We start from the raw sequence: 10,332 nt of genomic DNA on the forward strand, positions 1-10,332 counted from the left end.
CTGCCAGGTGCACCCTCTCCAGTGAAGTACTGCATTTCAGCCCCTCTTTGCAGCGAGGTGTACTCGTGGGACTGGGTTCTGGTCAGTGAGAGGTGAGCAGAGACAAAGTCTGCAGCTCTAAGGGGAGTAAAGGGCCCATCTTTGACCCTTGGCCCCTTCCCAGGGGGCTCTGCTGCAGGCAGGAGAATAAACCCTCTTCCACCCTGCCGGTGAAAGCAGCACCTTAAGGAAAGTAGAACAACAAGACTGCAGGAGCCTGGGCCTCCTGGAGCAGTCCTGGCTAAGATTTTTTTATTCCTCACCCAAGGATATTTTTCCATTGATTTTTTTTTAAATATATTTTATTGATATTTTACAGAGAGGAAGGGAGAGGGACAGAGAGTTAGAAACATCGATGAGAGAGAAGCATCCATCAGCTGCCTCCTGCACACCTCCCACTGAGGATGTGCCCACAACCAAGGTACATGCCCTTGACTGGAATCGAACCCGGGACCCTTCAGTCCGCAGGCCGACGCTCTATCCACTGAGCCACACCGGTTTCGGCTCCATTGATTTTTTTTTAGAGGGAGTGGAAGAGAGAAGGAAAGACAGAAGCATCGATGTGAGAAAAAACACATTCGACTGGTTGCCTGCTGCACGCACCCTGACCAGGGCCGGGGCCGGCGAGGAGCCTGCAAGCACAGTACCCTTGACCAGAATCAAACCCGGGACCCTGAGGTTGGAGGCCGATGTTCTATTTATTGAGCCAAACCGGCCAGGGCCTGGCTGAGATTTTTAAATGACCAAATAGCAGGGAAAGAAACCTCTCTTGCCCTAACCGGTTTGGCTCAGTGGATAGAGCATTGGCCTATGGACTGAAAGGTCCAGGTTCGATTCCAGTCAAGGGCATGTACCTTGGTTGCGGGCACATCCCCAGTTGGGGGTGTGCAGGAGGCAGCTGATCAATGTTTCTCTCTCATCAATGTTTCTAACGCTCTATCCCTCTCCCTTCCTCTCTGTAAAAATACAATAAAATATATTAAAAAAAAAAAAAAAAAAAAGAAACCTCTCTTGTTTCCGCCAAGAGAGCCTCTTGGCCAGCAAACATCCATTCTCATGAATGTGAGCGGGAATCTCTCGATCGCAAGCAACAGAAAATCAACCCAGCAAAGAGGCGTTACCTGTTCCTTCTCCGCACACCACGAGAAGAAGAGCAAAGGACGAAAACGAGGCTGGAACACGCACGGCCGCGGAGAAGGGGAGAGCTGACAGAACACAATTTGGGGAGCCAGGATCACATGGACACGGGGTTCTACTTGGCAGTCCCAAGGAAGCTGCATCCTAAGTCGTCAGTGGAGAAGGGGAGGAAGAGGCGACCGCGCCCCGTAGGACCCCCAAAGGCTCAGCCGCTGCCCGGGAACGTCCTTCTGGAGGTTGGCATCAAGGTGGGTTGGCAGAGAGGGGGCTGTGGGAAGTCTCCCTAGGAACCAGGCAGTTCCCAAGCACCACGTTAGCAGATGACCGGAGCTTTATGCTTGGCAAGGCGGGTCTCTGTGCCAGGAGGTCCCAGGAGCTTCGTACTAAACACGGGTTTCCATCCAGGTAAAGGGACCCTCGGTGATCGTCATCCGCGGGCCCCCAGGACGCTGCGGGCCAGGCTGTGTTTCAGGTCAGAGGGAGGAAGCGTCTTCTGGGGAACCTTACCAGCCCAAGGAAAGAACGGCTCACATTCCGACACCTTGGTGGGGGCGTGCCTGTGGAAAGGCTCAGAGAGGTCACAGGGTCAGAATCTGCTCCCCCCGCCCCCCCCGCCCCCCCCAGGCTACCCTGCAGAACCTCGGCCGGGATTCCCAGTCAGCAAGAGACACGGATGACACAGCCTGTCCTCCGACATTCACGAAGTCTCAGCCCCTCACCTCTCTGGCCTTCTCTCTCCTGCACCCCAGCCCTGGGCACTCCCCCCTCGGAGAGGGACCCACGGTGGGAGCTACAGCGCTGGTCTGGGATGGTGGAAACCTGGGTACGGAACGGGTCCTGAGGGGAGGGGAGGGGAGTGGCCGGAAGGGATGTGGATGGAGGTGCAATGCCTTTCAGAGCACCTGGACCAGGCCAGGGGGAGAGGGCATGTTTCCTAGGAGCCCTGGCCCTGTCCTCCGGGCCCACGGCAACTTCCGGGGCAGCCTGAATGCCCACAGAGCAACTCCCAAGCACCGACACAGGAGGACCCACAGCACCCAAGAGAGACTCGCTGCGGTCAGGACGCTGCCCGCGACTCGCCACCGGAGAGCCACACACCGTTCCGGGACGGGGACGCCGCCGGTGGACGGATGCTGTTAAACGACCCTGTAAGAAACGACCCAGCCGGGCTGGTGTGGCTCGGGGTTGAGCATCGGCGCGGGAAACGAGAGCCGCAGGTTCGCAGGTTCGCTTCCAGGGCAGGGCACGTGCCTGGCTTGCAGGCTGGACCCCCGGCGCGGGGGCGCACAGGAGACAGCCGGTCAGTGACGTTCCTGTCTCGTGCATGTTTCTATCTCTCTATCCTCTCCCTTCCTCTCTCTCTAAAAATCAATTAAAAAAGAACAAGAGAAACGGGCCCGGAGTCCCCACTCCTGCTGCTGCTGAAGATGGCCACCTTCCCAGAGGCGGAGGGGCCGGCTGTGTGGGTTCTCTCCGGCTGCGGGGCCTTGGGGCGGGGCTGCAGGCACACAGCTCCTTCCCAGCTGCTTCCCGAGCTCAGGAGCGAAGACTGTTTTCTCATGAATCAGGCAACTGCAAAGGCGGAGTCCGGGGAGGCCAGGGAGGGTAGGGTGGCTCATCGGTGCCAACCGTCTTCGGGCCAGCCCCCGCCCGACTCTCTGGAGCATCTTCAGCGGCAGGAGGAAAGGTAAGTGAGAAATTGCGCAACGCTTTCCCTGACAAATCGCAGGCGTAGGGATGGCCTGCTGGTTGGAGTGATTTCCTCCCAGGCCTTCAGCGCGTGGCATGGTCCAGGGTAGCCTGGCCTGGGTGGGGGCGGGGGGCAGAGCTGTGTTCTCTGCCGGGATTCTGACAGACCTGGGCCTGTCTGGGGGTGCCCACCAGGTGGGCCCTAATGAGACAGGCTGTAGAGCCCCCTGCCCGAGCCTCATCCTGAGGGAAGGAGACAGGACCAGCCTGAACCGGATTCCAGGAACCATCTGATGGGGCGCTGTGGCTGTTTCGGGCTCAGCCCCGTGGGCTCCTGTGTGGGGCTGAGACCCCGAAACAGGGATTTGAGTGCAAATGTTTTTGTTTTTTTTATATATATATATTTTATTGATATTTTACAGAGAGGAAAGGAGAGGGATAGAGAGCTAGAAACATCGATGAGAGAGAAACATCGATCAGCTGCCTCCTGCACACCTCCCACCGGGGATGTGCCCGCAACCAAGGTACATGCCCTTGACCGGAATCGAACCCGGGACCCCCCAGTCCGCAGGCCGACGCTCCATCCACTGAGCCAAACCGGTTTCGGCGAGTGCAAATGTTTTATGCAGGGGACTCCAGGGAGCACAGACGGGGGATGGAGGCCGAGACCGGGGGAAGACAGGCAGCAAGCAAGGGCCTGGAACGAGTGGGTTCGTCCTGTGCGGGGCTGGGCCGGCTGCCGGCCTGCACTCCCCGCTCGGGGTCAGGAAAGCCAGGCTGTGTGGGGGTGGTGGGGCTTTCTCTTGGCGCTGGGAGTGACCTCTCCCCAGCTCTCCGCGCTCTGGGCGGCCCTCCTGGGGGATCCGCGCAGCGTGTGCTCCTGGAGGCCACCTCAAGGCCATCCACTGGGGGCAAGCAGGAGTCTTAGCGCGCCTATTTTATTTATTATTTATGTAAGTGAATTTAAAACGAAATATTGTTATTGATTTTAGAGAGGAAGGGAGAGAGAGATAGAAACATCAACTATGCAGCCCTAACCGGTTTGGCTCAGTGGATAGAGCGTTGGCCTGCGGACTGAAAGGTCCCAGGTTCAATTCCGGTCAAGGACACGTAACTTGGTTGCAGGCACATCCCCAGTAGGAGGTGTGCAGGAGGCAGCTGATCGATGTTTCTCTCTCATCGATGTTTCTAGCTCTCTATCTCTCTCCCTTCCTCTCTGTAAAAAAATCAATAAAATATATTAAAAAAAAAAAGAAACATCAATTATGCAATAGAATCATTGATTGGCTGCCTCCTGCACACCCCACCCTGGGGACCGAGCCCGCAACCCGGTCATGTGCTCTTGACTGGAATCGAACCCAGGAACCTTCCGTCTGCAGGCCGACGCTCTATCCACTGAGCCACACCAGCTAGGACAGAACTCCTATTTTTAATTTAGTTTACAACTCATCCTTTTAAAAAACAAACAAATAAACTAACGAACAACTCCAGAGAATGACACCTCACGGGCAGGAAAGACCTCATCCTGGGGGTGAGTGGAGACTCAGGGACACCCCAAAGCCCTTGTAGCCAGGGTAGGAGCTGGTGACGGTCAGTTCCTGTTTGATTTCCCAGTGACATTGGGTTCAGTCTCCTCCCCCTGCAGTGCCCGAGCCCGCGGAGCACCTGGCACGGGCACTGTCTGGCCGTTTGCTTGCCGGCCTCCCCCAGGAATCCCGAGGCCGCGGAGGGTGTCGGTCAGCGCTGGGTGTGTAGTGCCCACTGAGGAGCAAGGGCAAAGGGCTCTGGGGCCCGTGGCGCCACATGCATCCTGGTTACCCTTCACCCCGGCCCCCCAACAGGAACCTGGATCAACCCCGCCACTGAGTGAGGGGCAAAGAGTGTGTGGGTGGCCCTGGGTTACACAGCCCATCCCTTGTAAGACTAGGACCAACCAAAGCCTCCTGCCAACCGATTCTGTGCTTGATCAGCCTCCCCCGCCCCCCCCCACCCCCCCGCGTGACAAGGCAGGTGGGAGATTGGGGGGACCAGGAGCCTCTAATTCACAGCATCCCAACCAGGCCTGCAGGAATGAGGACAGGGGGGCGCATGTGCACGTGACCTTTATTTCTGAGGCTTCTCTGAGCTGAGGGGGGGTTTCGGAGGGTTAACCTGGGATGCGTTTTTTCCTGGCTGGTCCCCCTCAGCCCCGGGTCCAAGTGGGGGAGAAGAAGGGGGCGCCTTTTTTGAACCTCCCAGCAAGGCGCCCAGAACGGACCCAGCGGAGGCCAGGAGGACGTTGGCCGACGTGGAGAGTCCAGCTGCCCCTGGGGGAGAAGAGAGGGTGAGCGTGGGGTACCCTCCGGAGGACCCAGGCCCAGAGACCCCACCTGGGTCCCTCCTGTAGGTCCTGACACCCGCAGGGCTCTGCTCTGGGTAGAGGATGCTGGGGCGGAGAAGAGAGAGGAGATGGGGAACTCATGGGAAGTGGGGGCAGAGGAGAGCTGGCCACAGGCTCCCCCCACTACTGGTCCCCCCTCACTTTACACAGGCGGCCCCTGAGGCCCCAAGAGTGAGGGGACCCACCCGGGGCCACCCAGGTGTCAGCTGTGGGTAGAGCTGGACCCACAGCCCAGACATCACTCACCCTGGGCTCCTTCCTTTCCTCTCCCTCCCTGAACCTCCTCTGCCCCTCCCCCCCCACCTCACCCAGGAGCCAGAAAGAGGACAGACAGGGAGCGACAAAGGACCAGGGAGCTGGGGAGCGGACAGGCCCCCCCTCAGGCGCAGGCTCCCGCCCTGACCCAGACCCTCCCTCCCGCCCCACCCGCCGCCCTGCACCCCAGGACACCTACCCGCGGACTGCAGAACCGCCACCAGGCCGCCGGCGGGGACCCCGCCCCCGTTGGCGATGGCCGCCGCCGACATCATCTTGGCGGCCAAGGAGGAGGCGGCGATGCCGGCGCTGGTGAAGCCCACGGCGCCCAGCACCAGGGGCACGGCGCCCACGGCCACCGCTGCGGGGGGAGGGCTGCGTCGGGACGTGGGCGCCGGGGCGCGCACCCCCTTGGCAGCTCCGTACCCGTCTGCCCTGCGCACCTGGGAGACAGCAGCTCGGAGGGGCGCGGAGGTAAAGGACAAGGTGGGGTGCGGGGGCCGGCGGGGGCAGTCACAGGAGGTCCCGGCACGGCGCCGTGGGGTCTCTGACTTGCTGGGTTCGGGGGTGTGTGTGTGTGCAAAGGCGGGGGGTGAAAGAAGCCATCGCACCCCCCTTTCCGCATGCTCATCAGGAGGAAGCACTAGAGGAGCAGCTAGTGGGGACCCAGGTGACCTCCCGCGGGAGGGGGGCTCTCCGCCCCTAAGGTTCACGCAGGCAGCTGGGGTGGGGGCGGGGGCGCCAGCTCGCAGCCCGCAGGCGGGTGGGTAAGGCCCCCTCCCCCCCTGCAGATGAGGGCCGCGGAGGGCTGGCGATGGAGGGGACCCAGTAACTCACCTCCTCCGACCGCAGCAGCAGCCACTTTCTCTAGGGACACAAGGCGGGGGGGTCAGTTAGCTGTTGGAGGGAGCGGTGGGAGTCGGGGAGGCCAGCCCCCCGCCCCCAGGTCGCCGCCCCGCGGGAAAGCGAGACTCACTGATCATGGTGCCACTGATCACGGTGCCGGCTCAGCGCAGGAAGGGCTGCTCCGTGGGCCTGGCTTCCCGGGCGACCCGAGGGCGACCCCGCGTGGCCCGCGGCAGCACCGCACCCCGCCCCCTCCCGCCCGCACCCCGTCCGCACCCCGCCCGCTCCCGCCGCTCTCCTGCCCGCGGGGGTCCCCGGTGGGTTTGGGTTCTCTCTTGTCGATGGCTCTGCCCAGGAGAAAAGAGCCTAAAACACCGGACGCTGAAGCCAGGGGCGTGGTTCCAAGTTGTATCCGCCCCCCCCCCCCCCCCAACCAAAGAGAAAAACCCAGAAAACCAAACAACCCACAATATTTCACTTCACTTCATTTGGGCGCGTTTCCTTCCAGTGCGCCTCGCCACGGCCACCCCGCTCTGTCACTGTCTGAGTGTGGACCCCTCCCCACTGTCCCCCTAGGGGAGGAGGTCCTGGGACAGCGCACACTTAGGGAGGGGGAGCTGGGCCCCGCCTCTGAGGGTGGACAGCTCCTTCCGTTGCTGGAATTCTGCGTGGCAGTCTCTCTTCTCTCCCGTTTATTGATCGGACCCGTTGTTTGAATCAGGATGGACTCACTGATATTCACTTTACACTTCCGTTTAGAATCCGATAGTACTTTATTTTGCTGCTCAAGTTTTTCCAGCTTTGGCTATTGCCGGTCTTTTAGTTGGTTCCTGTGTCTCTTTGACACCCACCCCATCATGGAGCGTGTGTGAGAGTGTGTGTGTATGTGTGTAGGTGTGTAAGTGAGTGTGTGTGCATGTGAGTGTGTGTATGTGTGAGTGTGTATATGTGTGTATGTGTGCATGTAGATGTATGCGTGTAGGTGTATGAGTGTGTGTATGTGTATGTGTGTAGGTGTGTGTATGTGTGAGTGTGTGTGAGTGTGTGTGTGTGTGTGAGTGTGTGAGTGAGTGTGTGTATGTGTGAATGTGTGTGTGTGTGAGTGTGTGTATGTGTGAGTGTGTGTGTGTGAGTGTGTGTGTGAGTGTGTGAGTGTGTATGTGTGTGTGTGAGTGTGTGTGAGTGTGTGTATGTGTGAGTGTGTGTGTGTGTGAGTGTGTAGGTGTGTGTCAGTGTGTGTGTCAGTGTGTAGGTGTGTGTCAGTGTGTGTGAGTGTGTGTGAGTGTGTGAGTGTGTGTGAGTGTGTGAGTGTGTGTGAGTGTGTGTGTGAGTGTGTGTGAGTGTGTGTGTGAGTGTGTGTGTGTGAGTGTGTGTGTGTGAGTGTGTGTGTGAGTGTGTAGGTGTAAAACTTCCTGACGTTCTGGCACTGTGTGATGCTGCAGGCTTATTCTGCCTATGTCAGCCCTAGACCTGAAGCCAGGCTCCCCGTGTGAGAGCATGGTGTTTGAAGTCACCATCTGCATGCTGGGTGTGTTCCTTGTTACCGGGCTGTTGCTGCTGCTAGGCCGCCAGCTGTCATCCACTCGCGTGATTGCTCAGTCCCAGGGTCAGGATAGCAGTATCTTAACTCTCAGTGCAGGGCTGCATATAGATGGTTTGAGATTTAAAAATACTTTGTAATAATCTCTTCTATCCTGAAATGGAATGCATACACAACATCATCTGGTTACACACAACATACTGCCAAAACTGTAATATAAAAGAGAAATAAGTTATTTATTTCAATATTTATATGCTCAAGCCCAGATATAATAAAGCAGAAGGTATAATAAATCAGTTGCTTCATTTGAGTTTGGATTTAAGATAATACCATATGTAATTGAAAGTTAGGAAGTTTTTATATTTGATCATTGAAACAGGGATTCAGGAATGTGTCTATGACCCCTCCCCATGTGACTATGTCTAAGCACCCTGCGTGTGACTGCTGCGCACACACACTGACTCGGGTGCCACGAGGGACATTGCTACGCAAAGCACCGTTTCCTGAAGTTGTCAATAGATCTTGGTAACGTTCAGGACACATCAAAGTACAGTGTCTCCCTGATGTGCAAGATCATTGCAGTTCCTGCAAAATTCAATCTATATCAAAACCATGCAAAAACACCTGTGTGTAAAATGTGGTGAAGTTCTAGGCTCAGGGAACTATGAATTTTTTGTTTACATGAAGGGACCTCTGAAATCCGTACAGGACGACTTCTAGCTGTGAGGACTGCCCTGCGTAGGTCAGGGCGTCAGGCATCCGGACCCCTCTGTGCCTAATACTAGAGCATCCCTCCATCACTATGATACTAAAAACATGCCATCCAATTCCACAAATGTCCCCTAGAGGGCAGTACCATCCCAGTTAAAAACTACCATCTTAGAAGGTAACTAAAAACCGAGGCATGTTTATAATTACAGTATTTAAAGAAAAAAATACAAAGCCAATGATATTATTTTTTGGAATATTTTAAGAATAATTTGTGTATATTGAATATTAGTGCACACAAATTTGGTATATGTGACAGATTAGTTATGATTCCAATTTTAATGGAGTACAGTACTTCAGGGAGAGATTTAATGGTGGTTATAAAGACGAACATTCAAAATTGTATATGTTTATTTTATTAGGTTTATAGTATTCACCACATTCATAGGAAGGCTTTGCTTGTTAGAAACAAATGCAGTGTTTAAAAATGGAATTATAGATATATGCTTAAAAAGAAAATTGGTTATGTTAATATATATTCAACCTAAACTACTTAGGGAATTTAATTAACTAGGTTGTAAAGATCCTCTTAGATTTATAGATAGAAAATTAAGGTTTTAATTAGAACTTAATAAAAACGTAAGGATATTAGCTTTTAATTTTTATTTCAATAAATTCAATGTTAATTTTAAAAAGAACCCAAGCCACAAATAGACTTACTGTTTATAAAAAGCTACTTTCGAGGCTAGCCTAAAACTCAATGTATACCACCCACCTTCTTCTTTTAAAAAAATAATTTTACTCATTTCAGAGAGGAAGGGAGAGGGAGAGAGAGAAACATCAACGATGAGAGAGAATCATTGATCAGCTGCCTCCTGCACACCCTCTAGAGGGTATTGAGCCTGGGCATGTGCCCTGATGGGGAATCGAACCGTGACCTCCTGGTTCATAGGTCGACACTCAACCATTGAGCTATATGGTGGAGCCCATCCACCTTCTTAGTCTCCCCCCTGAGCAGTGCCAACTGGATTCGGCTCTGGTTTCCTGGAATTTGTAAATGAAGACCATACGCTTAAACCAAACACAAGGAAAGCACTGAACCATACAGGAAAAGGTTATGAACTTGAATACATTAACATTAAGAAACTCTAGTCAATAAAGTCACTATGGGAAGAATGAAAAGTCAAGCCAACACAATGGAGGAAAACATTGGTTGCACATGTAACTAACAAAGGACTGATATCCAGAATATATAAATTACTCCTACCAATCATTAAAAGGTCAAACTGTCTAGTAGAAAAAAACATGCAAGAGACTTAAGAAACCAAATAAAAAAACCAATGAGGTTATTCAAATAACCAATACATATATGAAAAGATGCGCAGTCTCCACGAATCAGGAAGTAGAAATTAAATGGGAGTGCTGCTTCTGGCTAAGACGTGGAGGGATGTTACTGCTGAAAAACAAGAACTCAACGGATAAACAACATTTTTTCCTTTAATCCAGTGTTGACAAATACTGTGTTATGGACCAGAGAGTAAATACTTTGTCACACACGGTCTTGGTTTTTGTTTCGTTTTCTCCCCCTCTTCCCCCCCCCCCTTTTTTTCTTCATGGTCCTTTAAGAAGGCAAAAGCCATTCTCATTTCATGATCTGTACACAAACAGGTTGTGAGCCGGATTTGAACTATGGGCTATCATTGGCCAACCCCTGCTTAAAAGTCAACACAGAGCCGTG

At 54.3% G+C, this 10,332-nt stretch overlaps 1 protein-coding gene across 2 annotated transcripts; it reads right to left on the reverse strand.

Annotated features, from left to right (window-relative positions):
- Positions 1 to 4,949: 4,949 nt before the first annotated feature.
- Positions 4,950 to 6,590, reverse strand: LOC308248971 (interferon alpha-inducible protein 27-like protein 2). Of its 2 annotated transcripts, none has more exons than XM_080669478.1 (4): positions 6,477 to 6,590; positions 6,338 to 6,367; positions 5,700 to 5,861; positions 4,950 to 5,171 (listed from the first exon to the last, which is right to left on the reverse strand). In XM_080669478.1, the coding sequence occupies exons 1-4, from the start codon at positions 6,481 to 6,483 to the stop codon at positions 4,969 to 4,971; spliced, it is 402 nt and encodes a 133-aa protein (XP_080525604.1). In that variant the 5' UTR covers positions 6,484 to 6,590; the 3' UTR covers positions 4,950 to 4,968. The 2 variants fall into 2 exon arrangements, with proteins under 2 accessions (XP_080525604.1, XP_080525603.1); XM_080669477.1 differs by having other exon boundaries at positions 5,700 to 5,943; positions 6,477 to 6,581.
- Positions 6,591 to 10,332: the final 3,742 nt, after the last annotated feature.

This window comes from Plecotus auritus (genome assembly GCF_963455305.1).
Source record: "Plecotus auritus genome assembly, chromosome: 1".
NCBI classification, from domain to species: domain Eukaryota; kingdom Metazoa; phylum Chordata; class Mammalia; order Chiroptera; family Vespertilionidae; genus Plecotus; species Plecotus auritus.

Excerpts from the sequence above, each read along its gene's own strand:
- LOC308248971 (XM_080669477.1), bottom strand. Across the intron at positions 5,944-6,337 it reads TGCTGCTGCGGTCGGAGGAG|GTGCGCAGGGCAGACGGGTA; the intron begins GTGAGTTACTGG and ends GCTGTCTCCCAG. Across the intron at positions 5,172-5,699 it reads GGCGGTTCTGCAGTCCGCGG|GGGCAGCTGGACTCTCCACG; the intron begins GTAGGTGTCCTG and ends CTTCTCCCCCAG.